This window comes from Balaenoptera ricei, chromosome 6, assembly GCF_028023285.1.
Source record: "Balaenoptera ricei isolate mBalRic1 chromosome 6, mBalRic1.hap2, whole genome shotgun sequence".
Lineage (NCBI taxonomy): Eukaryota > Metazoa > Chordata > Mammalia > Artiodactyla > Balaenopteridae > Balaenoptera > Balaenoptera ricei.
The window spans coordinates 8072970-8090044 of NC_082644.1; the positions used below are offsets into that span (position 1 = coordinate 8072970).

A 17075-nucleotide genomic window follows, 5' to 3' on the forward strand; every position below is an offset into this window, starting at 1 on the left:
TTATGCAGTGATTATGTCCCCGTGACTGTCAGCCAAGGCCAGGCTGTTCCAAGGGTCCTGCTTGGAGCTGGCCTGCGGTGACTGGCTGACAGAAGACGCGTAACCTTGCGGAGAGAGCTTCAGGGCCGAGAGGACCGGGTGGATGGAGGACCCGTGGCCAGACATCGCGCTGACCGAGAACGTCTGAAAGCGAAAAGTATGAGATGCGGTCAGTGGAATCCCTCCTGGGGCTCAGGAGGGGGTCTGGGCTGGAGAGGGGAGCCCCATTCCACAGCTGTGCCCAGGCTGGCTCCCACCCCAGGAAGGGGACGAGAGGACAGGGCCAAAGGACAAGGGCAGGAGAGGCATCAGGCAGCACTCTGTCCCCCTGACCCCTGTGCTATGGGATGCAGGGGGTCTGTGTGACTCATCAGCTGCTTCTGAGCACTGACCCAGTAGCTTTGTGACTATTCTGGTTTCTCAGAAGCCTCTGACGGTTACACGAGGCATTTTCTACAGTCTTTTCACCATCAATCTCCATTTTCAGAAGGAAGCCATCCCCCCCTTGCCCAGAAGGGGCTCCTGGCTCTCCTGACCCCAGGGCACCAGCTTCTCTTCACCCTGACGGCAGAAGGCTCGTTAGGACTCGCCCGCCTCAAGGACAGGCGGAGAAGAGATCAGAGTTAATGGGAGACCGTGACCAAGCCTGGGGGCATCCTGATCCCGGATGGGGGAACCACACAGGGAAGGGGCTGCAGGAGCAGGACTGCCATCATATCTGACAGAGGGAAATGAGGGTCCTGCTGGCCCATCTTCTGGACACACGTGTGAAGCTGGACCCGCAGCCAGCCCTCATGACAATGGCATCCTGCCTGTGACCTCCTCACCAACCCCAGCCCGCCCGCCCTGCCCTCTGCAGCTTCTACACCTTTGCCCACGCCAGGAGGGGCCTCCTCCTCCCCTTCCTCCTGTTAAAATCTACCCACCCTCAAGGGCAAGGTCAAGCCACCCTTACTTAGGAGACAGACTGGCCTAGAAAGCCCCGCTCCGCCTCCCACACAGCGGCCGCACTCTGATTCCGGTTGTAGCAATGCTGTGTGCCAGCACACGGGTCCTGGCACAGAGGAACTGCTAAACGCGTGCATCACGGTCGTGTGTCCAAATCGCCGTAGCTTGATCAGAAGTGCTGAAACATATCCTCGTGCAGACAGACAGCCCCTCGCCTCGGGCGGGGGGCCTGGCCGCCTGGAGGCTACCCCCCAACGAGCAGTACCTGCGACAGGGAGCTGCCGTGCCCATAGTGGGATGACAGCCCAGGCTCTGTCTTGATGGGACGCATCTCTTCCGCGCTGCTGCTGGAAGCGCTGGTGGTGGGAGGGAGGCTCTCACTGCCCGAGGGACCTGGAACAAGGCAGAGTCAGGACACCCAGCCCAGGGGCAGGGACAAACGGATGGCGGCCCTTGGAGACAGCCAGGGCAGATCCGCGCTAACGGCTTGTCTACATTTGCTGGGGAGAGAAGCAGGGTCCTTCCATCAGTGCAGGGCAACGGTTCTCACAATGAAGCAGAAGTAGCAGAATTTCAAGGGAACTGTTTCAGATGACGGGCTCACCACCCCTTAACCCAGATGCTTGGGGCCACATGTGTCTCAGGATTCAAACTTTTGGATTTGAAAAAGGGCAAAGACTGAATATTACAGAATACCTGCAGCGGGGTCTGGGACAACACCCCGTAATTAAATACATTAATAGTTCTACAGCAAAACATGGGAATATTCGCACATGGGATAAATAAAGACTGTAACTAGCCTGTGTCAGTTCCGATTACATTTTCCTGCCAAATCTAGCTCCCTGGATTTGGAATTTCGGATAGGGGATTGTACACCCCAACCGACGCCTGCTCCCACTGGGACCCCACCATGCAAAGAGATGAAGTTCCCCAGGGGAAGGTGCTGTTCGTATAAACAATGTGGAAGCAGGGAGAAAGGCCGAGGACCTGGTGTGAGCCCCTGAACGATCTGCTAAGACGTGACTGCCAGAAGGAGCGAGCCACTGTCGAATCTGGAAAAGGAGAACTTTGGTCATGTTCTCAGCAGTGCAACAGGGAAATCCATCTGACTTTGTCAGGCCTTAGATTAGAAGATAAACTTTCCATCATATCAGCCGACTTAATTTCTCCACAACTGCCACATTTCCCAGTGAAATCTTTAATTTGACAGCGGTACTGAGGAGGGAGTGCTCTTGGTAGGGGACCCGAGTAGTCCTCATTCTGAAATCTAGAAATTGAGAAGGCAGGGTATATATTGAACAGAATATGGACCCTGAAGTGAAAACACTTGGCTTTAAATTCCAGCTCTACCCATTCACAGCTGTGTGACCCTTGTGATGTCATTGCCCTCTCTGAGCCTCAGCTTGCTCATTAGTAAAATGGAGATCATAAATGGGCTCTCATGGGGGTCTGTAAAGATCAATGAGATAATATTTGTGAAGGAGCTTTGCAAAGTACAGAGTACTACATGATGTTAATTACACACTGGCTTACAAATTAATGTTACAAACCAATCTGAACATGACTCACAGGACCCTGTCTTCCTTCACCCCACTTAGCCCAAAGCGAATTGAAAGAACGTGAGTTCCTGAGTGGCTGGAGCACCAAAGATGGAGGGACCGACTCATGTTCCTTTTTCCTCCAGGCCCTCAACCGGTCCAGCTGGACCTCTGCAGTCTTTGCAACTGGCAAAAACCAGGCCACAACATGAGTTGAGCCTGCTTTAAAAGCTCCCAATATGTTCCATGGTGATGTTACTTTTGCACTGGGTTATTCATTCTGTCCTGAACAGCTGGGGACGGACGATGCTATCATTACACCCTGGAAGCCTGGGCTGGCCCACCTGAGCATACACGATGCTCACACACTCTGAGAGCTACTGAGTTATCCATATAATTACACATCGATCTTTTTCTCACCTGCTGGCGTCTTCGATTTGTTAAGGTTCTTGGGCTTCCGTTTTCTGGTTTGAATCCCCTCTTTCCGCATCGCAAGAGGCCTGGGGACCTAGGGGGTCACAAGTTGATATACGTGGTTTTCCATTTGTACCTGATCTGTGACATTATTTACACACACACACACACAAATACACAATGAGAAGGCCAGATCTATGCAATTCCTCTACAAACCTTGGGGCTGAGACTGAGTGAATCAGGCCTGGAACTCCTGCTGAGCAGGAAATCAATTCTACCAAAAAAAAATGTGTTGAGCATGTCTATTCCATGCTGGGTATTATACTAAACTCTGGAGAAACAAAGACCTAAAGGCACAGTCCCTTCTCTCCAGAGGTTCACAGTTGGGAAAGACAGACAAATAGAAGATAACCAGATTCATAGGTGATGAGGGAAAATAGAAAAGAAACACTGAACTGTGTCCTAGGCTGGGGGAGGGAAAGTGGCACATGGGCACATCAAGGCAGGCCTCCCTGAGGAGGTGATGCCAGGGTTGTAGGAGACTGTCAAGTAGATGAGGGGCAGACATTTCAAGCAGCAAGAACAGTATGTGCCAAAGCCGCTAACTGATCAGCCAGACTGGGTCACTGTGCGAGTGAAAAGGGGGTGCTATTAATAGTTATGCCGAGATCATGGGCACAACCTGAGGCGGCCTGGAGAGTGGAGATGTAAAGTCACTCTACACGGAGCAGCTCTGCACCGTGCTGAGCCTGGCTGGGGCAAGTGGTGGTTTCCACGGGTGTCGGGAGCAGCAGGGACGATGGTGGAGAGACTGCTCTGTGGCCAGTGCCTGAGTGCTTTCTGACAGCACGTTAGGGCATCTGAGTTCTCCTAAACAAGCAGTGACTGTCGGGCATCACACCCCTGAGCCATTCAAGATGCCTCCACAAGGGTCGGGGGCAGGCCTGCAGGGTCATCTTTCTACTATTTTAAAATAGTGTGCCTGCCCCACATCTGGCTTCTTTCAAGCCTGGCCAACCAAATTGTTTAGCCCCTGGTCTGTGCTAGTCTCCCATATGGGACTAATAGAGGCCACACCTGCAAATACAGAAGGACAAGTGATGATCACTTCGGAGGTGTGAACGTGGAATTGTTAAGAAAGAAGTGCAGGGAATTCCCTGGCGGTCCAGTGGTTAGAACTCCGCACTCTCACTGCTGAGGGCCCGGGTGCAATCCCTGGTCAGGGAACTAAGATCCCACAAGCCGCGCATGGTGCGGCCAGAAAGAAAGAGAAGTGCAGTAGCATACGTGAACTTGAACTGCCTTCTAGTCAACTGAGAGTCAGATGAGACAGCACTCCCACTCGTGGAGGAAAGTATCCTCCCCTCCCCGCTCTGCCGCCCCCTACCCCCGCGCCCCGCGCCCACCTCTTGAAGACCATCCTGACTTCAGAAGAATCCTGTCCTCATGTTTATCCCCACCCACCTCAGTACTTTAAAAAAAAAAATTGTCATAAAATGCACATCACATAAAATTTACCATCGTAAGCATTATCAAGTGTGCAGTTCAGTAGTGTCAAGTATACTCGCATTAACGGATAAAGTCACCTGTGACAGTACAGTGTAAAGAAAGGGCATGCTTTCTAAAAACACTTTGCAGATTTTCATTTTGAATTTTAAGTGGCAATTTTGAATTTCAGCTGCCAGTGCCAACCTCAAACCTGTAATTCTTAATATAGATGTTAAGATTGTACTCGTAATTATGATCAGATAAATGTTAATTGATTTCCCTAACTTGGTGTCAGTTTCTAAGGATAAGTCTCCTCTTAGATGCCATAATTAAATGTGTTTAGAGCTGATGATAAATTTCTTAATCTTAATTACTCTGGGAGTATTGTCCTAGAGACATTATGTTCTTATGAAAATTCCAAATACCAAAAATGCCACAGGGTATTTTGACATAGCATAGTGATGGTGGGGAGAAGAAATGCATGTGACTGAGAGAGTCACTACTAATTCAGTGTTTCTTAAAACGTTTTTTCATCAACCCCACCCCCAAAGCCTTTTAAACTTTTTTTTTTTAAATAGTGCCCCAATGAATTTTTTTTGGCCATGCCACACAGCTTGTGGGATCTTAGTTCCCCAACCAGGGATTGAACCTGAGCCCTTGGCAGTGAAAGCGTGGAGTCCTAACCACTGGACCGCCAGGGAATTCCCCCAATGAATTTTAATATCATAGGTATGCTGTATATGTATTATATCTGCTTTATACATGAAAAGAGTAGGGGTTTTTTTGGTCCTACTTGGGGGTGACACCACCCCCATTTGAGAATGCATGTTCTAATATATCTTTTTTAAAAGGAGAGGGGACCTAGTGATAGACATTTGCATTGGCAGATGTTTCTTTATGTGTGTCCAAATCTTGAAGCAGTATTTTTTTCTGCCAGGGTCACTAGAAGATAGAAGAACTTTGTTTTCTGCCAGTCACCATCTTTTAACAGCTGTGCTTTATACCCTTCCCACCACAGGCATCAGACAAATCATTTCCCACTGGCTTTGGAGGTCTTGCCAGATTCTTACTTGATTTATAAATGTATCATAAATAGAATCATTCAGGTTCCTTCTCATCTATAAAAATCAATTAAAATCCTAGGCGAATGAATTTATTTTAATTAAAGTTGTTCATCATAACACGTTGATAAATGGCATTGAAATTTTACTGATGAGTCGACTGTCATATTCAAGTAGGCTGCTTGCAGGAACTGATAGAACTATTGGTTGATTTAAAATGTAACACAGGTGCCAAAGTTTTAGTGTACATTATTACCTAGACTACTGAATTATCTTTGTAAAAATCTCCTCAGATGCTATTTACAGGTGCCATGTAAAATAGGCTAATGTGCATTTCTGAGAATTCTGGTAAACTGCCTTGCTATGATCTTTCATGTAAAGTATTAGTCCTCTAGTATTGATATAGAGTATGTCTATTCACCAGCCTACTGAAACCTCGTGGTTTAAAATATGATTATTAAGAAATAAGTTTTTAAGAAGACTTTATTTAAGTGGGATCTAGAAGATAAGTACTTTTGACTTCAAAATAATGAATTTATAAATGGCCTCTGTCTAAAAACTTGAATTGCAGTGGATTTGTACCTAAACACAATCTTATGCGTAATTGTATGAAATTTGGTATGGATCAGAAAGCCTTTCCCTCCCCACTTTTTTTCCTTCTATTTAACTGTGGGCTATTAGCAGCCATATCAAATCCAATCATTTTAATTTTCCAATGCACCTGTCATCGCTTTATCCTTATTCTAAGATCATCGTTTCTTAATGAATTGAAAAAATGGTAAGGATACTTTACAAATTCACTCTATCACTGTCAGTTTAGTAACTCTTAATAACCTTAGTTAAAAATAAAAGCTCAACTGCTTGTGCCTACTATAGAGCCGTTGAGGAGACGTGGCAACAGATCTGCTCAGTCCTTTGCTTTGTAGACTTTATCTAGAGGGACCAATCAATAACTTATTAAACTATGATATGATTAGAATGGTTATGGTTGTATTACTGCAGGTCTGGGAACTATGCATGAAATGTGTCTAATGAATTTGGGGTGCTACAAAGTTATCAAATATAACTGAGCTGTTTCATTTCAGGGAATTTCCAGTCAGTGTAACCATTTTAAAATATTTTAGGATGAAAACAGTTTAAACCATTTTTTTAAGCTTGAAATCCTGAAGGCTGTGCTTCAAGTTGACTTAGAGGTAAACCTATTGGGGAAATAAGTGACCCACTTACAGACCGAAGCCTCTATTACTTCAGAAAGATGTTCTACATTTTCTGGCATCCTAAGAATCAAATATTATCTCTGTAAGTACACCTCATTTCCATTCTAGTTAGGACTAATGGATCCTCGTGTGGCAAAGAGCTGAAGAATGGAGAAAACTGGATAGCAGATAATCCAGATAGTTCTTAGCACTCTGAACAACCTCAAGTACAGCCATCCAAGCCAGTAATTACATTGCTGCATTATTTCTTTGTGAAATTTGCTTCTTGTCTGTACCCTTGAAACTGAATAAAATTTCAAGACTCCTTAAAAAAAAAAAAAGTATACTTGCATTGCTATGAACCATCACCACCATCCATCTCCAGAACACTTTTCATTTTGCAGAACTGAACTCTGTGCTCATTAAATGGTCACTCCTCACTTCTCCCTCCCCTCAGCCCTTGGCAACCACTATTCTACTTTCTGTCTTTAGGAATTTGACTCCTCTGGGACCTCATATAAGTGGAATCACACTGTGTTTGTCCTTTTGTGACTGGCTTCTTTCATTTAGCACCATGTCCTCAAGGTCTATCCATGTTGTAGCCTGTGTCAGAACTTCCTTCCTTTTGAAGGCTGAATAATATCCCATTGTATGTGTAGACCACATTTTGCTTATCCATCCGTCCATCAATGGACACATGGGTTGCTTCCACCTTTTGGCTATTGCGAATAATGCTGCTGTGAACATGAGCATACAAATATTTGTTTGAGCTTCTGCTTTCAATTCTTTTTGGATCTATACCAGAAATAGATTGCTGTATCATATAGTAATTCTATTTCTAATCTTTTACAGACACAATCCTTTTAATACCTACATAATATTCCTCTATCAGTTCCTTTTATCGTTCCCCTATTGAAGAACAATAGTTTCTTTAACCATTTTCCTCCCAAAGGTTTTTTTTCTCCATTTTCATTATTACAATGATTCAACAAGTATCCTTGTATACACTTCTTGCAAAAGTTGACCCTTGAACAACATGGGTTTGAACTGCATGGGTCCACTTAAATGGGGATTTTTTTTCAATAGTAAATACTACAGCACTACATGATCCGTGGTTGGTTGACTCTGCACATGTGGAACCACAGGTAAGGAGAAATCACGTACATGTAGGGCAGACTACAGGTTAGACATGGATTTTCGACTGCAGAAGGTCAGCACCCCTAACCCCTGCATTGTTCAAGGGTCAATATGTTTTCTTATGAGTATTCTTAACTATATTTTTAGACTTTTTTTTTTTTTTTGGCTGTGTTGGCTCTTTGTTGCTGTGCGTGGGCTTTCTCTATTTTTAGACATTTTTAAGCTCATTATAACAAGAAAACATGAAAAGATGCATGAGATTAAGTTAATAACAACCCCTCCCATCTTACTACTATCAATCCTCTGCCCATGAGGCAATTGGAATAACAGCCTGTTTCTTACATTTTAAGAAGTTCTCAAACATGTGTGCACATGTACGTATCTATATACATATGTATGTGTATTCGTCCATCCAAAAGTGTTCAATGTATATATAAGCAACTACATATAAATTATGTTCTCCCTCTTTCTTTATAAAACTGGAACCATGCTATGTACAGTGTTCTGCACGGACTTCATTTTTAAGCACTATGTAATGGAGATTGTTCCAAATTAGAACGTAAACAGCTTTGGTGATTCCCTGGCGGTCCAGTGGTTAAGACTCTGCACTTTCACTGCCAAGGGCCTGAGTTCGATCCCTGGTTGGGGAACTAAGATCCCACAAGCCGTGTGGCCAGAAAAAAAAGAGGCTTGTAGAAGCTCTCTGTATTCTGGAAATATTAATCCTTTTTCTCATGTATGTGTGTATTGGTTTTACTTTCTTGGGGTATCTTTTTCCATACACTAATATGAAATGTTATACAATCAAATATATCTAAGTTTTCTTTTATGGCTTAAGAGTTTTGAAAACTTGCTGAAGAAAACTTCTCCTCCCATCCCCAAGGTTATATAAATACTCCCCCTCTACATTTTCTTCTAGTATTTTTATTGTCTCTATTTAAAGATGTTTTACGTTTCATATCTTTAATACATCCAAGTTTACTTTTGCTTTTGGTAGGAGGTAGAAGTCAAGTTTTGTTTTTGTTTTCCAGATTATGTCAATACAATCATTCTTAAAAAGCTATCCCTTATCCATTGAATTGTTACCTTTGTTATATACCATACTACCACACATATAGACTATTTTTTAGTCTCTTCAACTGTGAAATGGGAATTAGACTTATGTAATGTTAAAGATGGAAATGATGTTCCATAGTAATGTCTCTGTTAAGGTCTGAGTGTTTGTGTCCCTCTCAAATTCATATGTGCACAAACCTAACGTGCAAGGTGATGGTATTAGGAAGTGGGGCCTTTGGGAGGTGATGAGGTCATGAGGATGGAGCCTTCATGAATGGGATTAGTGCCCTTATAATAGAGACCCCACAGTGCTCCTTTGCCCCTTCCACCGAGTGAGGACACAGTGAGAGAAGCCTGCCACTGGACAGGGGGTCCTCCCTCGACCCTGCTGGCCTCTGATCTCGGAGCTCCAGCCTCTAGAACCATGGACGTTAATTGCTATTGTTTAAGCCGCCCAGTCTATGGTATTGCTATAGCAACCCTAACGCACTACGACAGTCTCTAAGGTCCCTTCCAGATCTACATTTCTTTGTTAAGAAGGAGAAAATGAATTATGATCTGCAGGGAGGAAGAGGGGTGAGACCCGAGCGGTGGAGGAAAGCGCGGGACACGGTCGGGGGGACGCTTACGCCGTGGAGCTTCATGTAGAGGCCGCAGGCGTTGCACACGGGCTCGCCCTCGGCGTTGCGGCGCCACAGAGTGGTGGTGGTAGTCTGGCAGTTGGCGCAGGAGAGGCCCACTCGGCGGGAGGCGGACTGCAACACAGGAGACAGACCCTTCAGGTCCAAGGACAAGGACACAGCAGGCGCCGCAGCATCTTGCTTCACCGGCAGCGAGCGAGGGGCATGGCTGTGTGAGAGTCTCAGACCAGCCACCGCACCGGATGCTCGGATGCCGCGTCCCTAAGCCTCTCCTGGGGGCGCGGGAGCAAAAGGGCTGTGCTGCAGGGGATGGCAAATCCTGGTCATAACTGCGGCGTCAGCAACATTATCAGTCACTCGCGTCAGGGAAAAGCCCAGCAAGCCCTGCATGCTGTAGGCAGAAAAGCTTCTCCCCAAAGTAGAATGAATCCGGGCCTCAGGTGCCGGGAGTGAGTGGGGGTGAGGAATTACTGTGTCTGAGTGTCTTCAAAGACTGACCTCAGGAAAGGGAAGCACCAGGGTTTATCCCCTCTGTTCTTCTTTCCCTAATATCTGTGAAAGCTAGTTCGAATTGGTCAAAATCAAATTTTAGTAGAAAAGACCAGGAAAGTAGGAGACAAAAACTTGGTTCCAACTCTTCCCCAGCCACAGGGCCCAGCACGCCCCCCATAATCTCCCTGGTCTTTGGGTTTATCAAGGGATCAACTGAAAACAGGGTAAGTCACAACACAGAAAGGATGAATTTGCTTTCCTCGTGGAGTTGATGTGAACACAGGAGATACACCAGACAACGCTGGGTCGGGGAGCGGGAAGTCTGGACTCTGGTCCCCAAGGGGAGACTCAGTATCTAAGTGACCATGGGCAAGGCCATTAGCTTTTCTGAGCCTCACTCTTCACTTCTGCATAATTAAGGGGTTGAACTAAATGGTCTGGACCGTCCTCGTAGCTCAAGCCAACTCTGAAGGTGTAAGAAATTACTAGGTGCCACTCACCCAGCCCTTCACCTTCTCTGAAACATGACTTGAAGCCCCAAATTCAAAACCAGGAATTTCCCACCAAGGCCGAGTCCTGAAGCCAGGAGCTGACAGAAGGAGAGAAGTCTGGCTGCTGGGCGCCCGGCACTGGCTTACCAGGCGGCGCTGGGGCTTGATGAGGGGCCGGTTGATGCCGTTCATCTTGTGGTAGAGGCCGCAGGCGTTGCACAGGTAGTGTCCCGTCCCATCCCGCCGCCACAGCGGGGTGGACATGGCCCCGCAGTTGACACACTCTCTGCCTTCCGAGAAGTCGTCAAACATATCTACTGGGTGGGAAACAACACAGAGGATTAGTTCTCTGTTTATGCCAGAAATCTCACAGCGGAGAATCTAGACACCAAGGAAATAATGCCCTCTCCTTGCAAGGAGTGGAAGACGGATCGCTTTGGGCTGCCTGGCTTTTCCTCGCTCGGCCCTAACCCTTGGGAACCGGCTCAGAGGGCTGTCCTGGCAAGCGGACCTCACCCCCCGCATCCCAGACACAGCAGGCTCTCCCTAGTCATGAGAAAGGGAAGGGAGTGTGGCAGAGACCACCAGCGCCTGGATTTCTCTCTCCTTCAGAGCCTGGGGCGGGGGGGGGTTCACCTAACACTGAGTTCCACTCAAGACCTTCTTTCTCTCTTTTTTCCCTTTCAAAATTGAGATTCCATTTCCTTTTCAATAAAAATATAATAAATATTTACTTCGGGACAATTAAATGCTGGAATGTGTAAAAAAAATATAGAAATCATACATAATCCTGTAACTCAAAGATCACCATGTTATTAACATTTTGTTCTGTTAGATCCTTTGCAATGTTTTATATATTGACATATTTTTGTCTACTTGAGGTCAAGCTGTATCATTTTGAGCCCGTTTTTTCACTTCATACCAAAGCATTTTCCCATGTTAGAAATTCTTCATAAATGTATTTTAGTGTATATTATCCCATGCTAGTACTGCGCCATCCTTTAACTATTCTCATTGAACTTCTGCTTAGCCAGTTTCTGACTTTTGTTTTGTAGACACCGCTCATTTTGAAAACTAATCTTAGCATTTCTGGTTATTCCTTAGGATACTCCCCTAGACGTAGAATTACTGAGCCAGAGGGACTATCTTTTTCTGAAAGTTCTTGAAATTTTCAAACTTTCCTGCAGAAAAAGACTGTAATTCATTTTTCTCATTTCAATGTATCTGTATGATATGCTGTGTCATAGTTTGACATTTTCCCTGCTTATTGGAACATAAAATAAAGGTGCATATTATGAGCAATGGTGCTTTAGAGTGGAACCCGTCCACAGGAACGTGGCCATCCCTGCCATTGCCCTACACTCACTCACACGCCCCTCCCTCCCCATCACCTTTGTCTTCCATGTCTATAGAATTTAACAGTTGACTCATCTCGCTCATGGCCATTTCAGTCATCCTGCTGAGACAGGCTGGGCCAGTTTCCTTATTCCTTGTCATCTACATAAAGCCTGGCTCAGAACTTCCAGAAGTCTCTCTGACTCCAAGTATACTCCATGTATACAAAATGCTTACTATTTTGAAAATGTTTATATCCTTTCTAAATTTTCTGTCCCTAAATACAGCCACCCTGGTGTTCAGATTGTTCTTGTCCTACTACCAGAGGCAAAAGTGGATTTTTCTCTAGTTCACGAGGGAGACTTGGGGAGGAGGGTAACAGCTCTCCCTCCACCAGCCTAGCCCCTTACCCTGGGGTTTAAGGCCGCACATTCTGCTAGTTCTGTGGCCTCGCTACCTGCTCTGAGGGAACTCGGGCTGGAGAAGAGGATGGTGGAGGCCCTCTCCTCAGCTCTGGGTACACAAACAGTCATTTGCACCTGCAAACAAGTAACTATGAGTAAACAGTGTGCAGGTGTGAGGGGCTGTTTGCTCAGGCCGGGGAGCTGAGCACACACCGGTCACAAGAGAGGCTATTTTTGCACCTGGGTCACACTGAGAACCCTCCAGCAAGGTCACTTGCCTTGAGAGCCGCACATGACACGATGACTCCTGTTCTCGGCTTGCTTCCCCAAACCCGGGGGGAGGCGTGGAGTGAACAACCTGCACCGTCACCCTCCACCTGCCCTTGCCCGGTGGCCCTGCTCCCTCGGCCCAGCCTTCCGGTGAGGGGACTGGAGAGGCCAGGGGGGCTCACAAAAGGCCCTCAGACCAAGGAGGGGCGCTGGCAATGTCCTCATTTTGCAGCGTGTTTGCAATCAACACTAGATGGCGCTACAGCCTCTAAATTAATCCTCTGCATTCCTGTCTAAATCACGATGGAGGGCTTTTTACGTCACCTTTCCAGTCCAAACCGAGCACAACCCAATTAGTCTATTTTTTTTTTAACAATGAAAAAAAATGTAAACATATTAAAAAGTGGCCCAAATAGGAAAATGAGCTCTTATTTAAGCACCATCCAGCTTCCAACAATTTGTGGCCAATCTTGTCTCATGTATACCTCCACCCACTTTCCCCCATCCTGATTTCTTTTGAAGAAAATCCCAGACATTCTGTCATTTCACTCATAAATATTTCAGAACGTGCCTCTCACCGATGAAGATTCACACTCTTTTCCTTTTGAAGATAAGCAAACCAACCTCTTTCCTACGTTCCAGTTCATCTAAAGAAGGCTGCACAGGGAGAGGGTCTTTCTCCATCCACTCCTCTTCTCTGGAGGGGAGATTCCCTTTTCTCTTCGTATTTATTGTTTTACATCCAGGACAGGGTCTCAGCCCAGAAGCCTCCCTAGCAGTCCTGGTCTCTCTGCCGGTTACTGGTCTGACTACCTTGAGAACCCAGCACCGAGGCTTGCCTTAGAAATGCCTTCTTGCCACACGGAACGGGTTACACAGTCAAGCAACCATTTTACAGGCTGGGGAAAGGCACTGGAGGTTGGCAAGTGTGTATCTGTCACCGACAAATACTTCCTGAGCGTCTGCTATTTCAGCACTCCGATAGATGTCACAGGAGCTCAGAATGCTAATGACCTGGTTGGGCAGATTGGGCCAGAGTATCAATAATGAGTAAATATTACTGAATTCATTTGGGCCACATATCTTAAACAAGTTGGGCATTATGGTGGCAGAGACTTCTTGCCTAGGGTAGGAAGTGCAGAAGTCCCAGATTGAAGAGTCAGGCGTCACAACAGCAGCCAAAGGAAGGATGGGGAGGTGAAGGCCGTGCTTCCTAAAAGCATCCGTCAGACGCACCACATCTCCTTACAACCCACTACACCTCCAAATGGGCAAAGTTTCCATATCTTCTACCAGAAAATCTTGCCATCTGACCCACTCAATGGAACGTTACATAATTGTAAATGATGATGACAAAGACAATCTAACAATAAAGAAAAATGCCTACCTCCCATGTTAAATGAAAAATGCATCACGCAAAACACCAAATACACGGTGATGGCAGCTGAGACCACCAGGAAGGGGCTTCTATTAGGCTAATCAAATTGTATAGACTTTTCATTTTTATTTTTTAAATTTACTTAATTATTTTTGGCTGCACTGGGTCTTCTTTGCAGTGCGCGGGCTTCTCATTGCAGTGTCTTCTCTCGTTGTGGAGCACGGGCTCTAGGCGCGTGGGCTTCAGTAGTTGTGGCACATGGGCTTCAGTAGTTGTGACGCATGGGCTTAGTTGCTCCGCGGCATGTGGGATCTTCCCAGACCAGGGCTCGAAGCCGTGTCCCCTGCTTTGGCAGGTGGATTCTTACCACTGTGCCACCAGGGAAGTCCCCGGACTTTTCATTTTTAAAAACACCGTTCTGTACTGTTATAATTGCTTAGTTTTTAAAATATGAAAAAAAAATAAGAACGAAACAAAAAAATTTTTTTGATCACTTCAAGCAACTCCCAGTACACTCTGGGGGAAGGGACTGTTTTACTCTCTTACATCTGACACATAACATATATTTCCCCCCTTGAACTGAAGAAGGGAGAGAAAGAGGTTCAAACCCTGCTGTTTAGCACCCACTCTGGGGGAGGTGGGAGGTGACAGGCTGGGAGCCCCAAACCAGCACCATCATCTGATGGTGTGAAGCCTGCTAACAACCACTGCATCACACGGGCACTCGGTGGAACTTCCCGAGGGCAAGTGGGCAGCAGCCCCATCGCGAATAAGGAAGGGCACAGCCATGGCCTTGCCTTACGAAAGCCCCACCCACCCAGTGCTGGGCATCACGGGAACTGGACCAACCACTTAGAAGGCAGTGGGAATCCAGCTCTCTCGGAAGTGGGTCAGCTTTACCCCACATTCAGAGAAAAGACTTGTAATAATAGTTGTAAAGTACTTTGTAAATAAGAGGAAAAACTCACAACAATGGCTGTAAAGTGCTTTGCAAACACCACATGAGATAACAATGATGGGTTATTGTCAGGGTTGGAGGGTTTCGGAGGGAGTGGGAACAACCAGGGAGAACCTTGGTGCCTGGATATTGGGGGGGGGGCACAGATAAAAGAGCCAGGAGATTTGGGTATCTGACCTTTTCTCAGAATTGTAAATTGTATATCATTCTCAGACTTGGCCCAGTTTGAGACCTGTGGGCAGGGAATGAACTTGCAGGCAGGCTGACAGGTCTCGGGGCTCTGCTCATGGGAAATATTAATTCATGATCATTTTAGGAACCAAAAGCAGACAATGAATTGTGCCCTCACCCCAAGAATGGGGGTCTAACTCCTCACTTCCATCCATGCCCCACTTAAAAAAATTCTTTTTAAAGAGGGGAACAAACCCAGCCTAATTTCTTCGGCATCTGATTTAGTACCGATAGTCCTAGGAATTAAGGCAGACTACTCCCACCCAAGTGCCTGAAAGAAAAATGGGGGCCAGGAGGTTGAAGGATCCCACCCTGACTTCCCCACGGAGAGCTGACGCAATCACGGGTAAGGACCTGACCTCTCATGCCCGGCTCCATCCATCTGGGGGAACCCACCCACAGGCCAGCGGGCAAGTCAGGGCTGGGAGGAGGCAAGGCAGGAGAGGAAGAGAGGGGAGGTGGAGGGGAGGAGGGAGAGGACTCAGGCTGAGGGACGGGGCCATGCGTGTGCCAGCCGCTGGGTCAGAGCCATAGAGCCTGGCTCTGCTCTGAGCTCCACCACAGGGGTGTCCGTCACACCTTCCCTCTTCGGAGGGGCTTCCACTTGCTAGGGGAGCTGGGTCTTGAGCCCGAGCCCGGGTGGGAGAGACCCTCCTGTCCCTCAGCCCTCAGGTGCTGAGTCCATCTGGTTTCTGGCGGGGAGCCCAAACATTTGCCGTGTGTGTCTGCTCTATTTGCCTTTGTAGCAAATGCTGGACGTAGAGATATACTAGGTAAAGTTGGGGCAAAAATCTCTGCCCAAAATTGTTTCCGTCTAGCTGGGGATGCACAACTCAAAGCAAATAATTACATTAAATGTGACAAACTGCAATGACGCCTGACTGCATCACTACCCGGCCCCCGCCCTCCCCCCAGCAGCACATCCTCAGCCATCCTAGATCTCTCTGCGATCTATCTGGGGAGGGAAGACACACAAATACAACGGAAATTACCCATGCCCAGGGTAGCGACTCAGTGCTGCAAATCAAGGCCAGAGGGGATTCCAGGCCGGCAAAGAGAGGGGAGGGGCTGCCCAGAGACCTCCCGGAGCCAAAGGGGCTTCAGGAACAAAGTCCCCAGCCCCACCCAGACGTCCCAGGCTGAACCCCAGCCCCGAGTCCCATCCAAAGTTCAGCAGAGATTGTGCCTGGATTTCCTGACAGGCCCGGCTCTGTCCCAGGGGCTGGCGCCTGGTGAGCAGCAAACAAACCTCGAGGTTTTGGGGCAGCTCCTGAGGCTTCGGTCTTCTGGGCTTTGTCAGGCCCAGCCTGTGACAGGCTGCTGCCGCGGGGAGGGCGGACACAGCTCAGGCAACGTCCGGCTGGTGGGATTAGAGCACCTATTTTGGAAGCTCCTGCTGAACAGAAGCGGTTCCCGCTGGGCTGGGCTGGAGCTGCCCTGGGGAGCTGAGCCGGGGCCCCTGCCTCTGAGCGCCCAGAGCAAAACGCTGGGGTTCACAGAGAGCATCCACTACATCCCGACCCCGATCCACGAGGGGCAGACAGCTTTAGAAATTTACAAACAAGGAAGCTGAGTATAATCTATATGAAACATTTAGCGCACTGCATTTCTGGATAGCCACGGAATAATATGAGAGACCTTTAAACTTTTCTCCAGGTGAATATTGCAATTGTACTGGAAATAGATTTCCACCACAACCCCCAACACACACACACACACACATCCCTCCAGCATTTTACCTAGGACCCTGGCTTCAGGCTTGAGGTGAGAGTTAAAGAATGAGTCAGGTTAAAAAAAAAAATCACAAAGAAGCAAGGACATTGTGAAAGGAAGGAACAAAATCACCAAAAACAGGGAGGGATGGAGAGAGAAAGAAAGAAAGAGAGAGAAAGAGATAGGGAGGGAGGGAGGGAGAGAGAGAGAGGAAGGAAGGAAGGAAGGAAGGAGGAAAGAAAGAAAGAAACAAAAAAGAAAGAAAGAAAGAAAGGGAGAGAGAGG

At 47.0% G+C, this 17075-nt stretch overlaps 1 protein-coding gene across 3 annotated transcripts in view; it reads right to left on the reverse strand.

Annotated features, from left to right (window-relative positions):
* Nucleotides 1–17075, reverse strand: part of GATA4 (GATA binding protein 4) — a 45988-nt gene continuing 28913 nt past the window's right edge. The window contains exons 2-6 of one of the 3 annotated variants that reach the window (XM_059926204.1): nucleotides 10649–10815; nucleotides 9507–9632; nucleotides 2946–3033; nucleotides 1253–1380; nucleotides 1–183 (exon numbers count right to left, since the gene is read on the reverse strand). In XM_059926204.1, the coding sequence (XP_059782187.1) occupies nucleotides 1–183; nucleotides 1253–1380; nucleotides 2946–3033; nucleotides 9507–9632; nucleotides 10649–10815 (692 nt within the window). Of the gene's footprint in view, nucleotides 184–1252; nucleotides 1381–2945; nucleotides 3034–9506; nucleotides 9633–10648; nucleotides 10819–17075 lie in introns of those variants that run through there. The other 2 variants (XM_059926203.1, XM_059926205.1) reach the window with 2 other exon arrangements.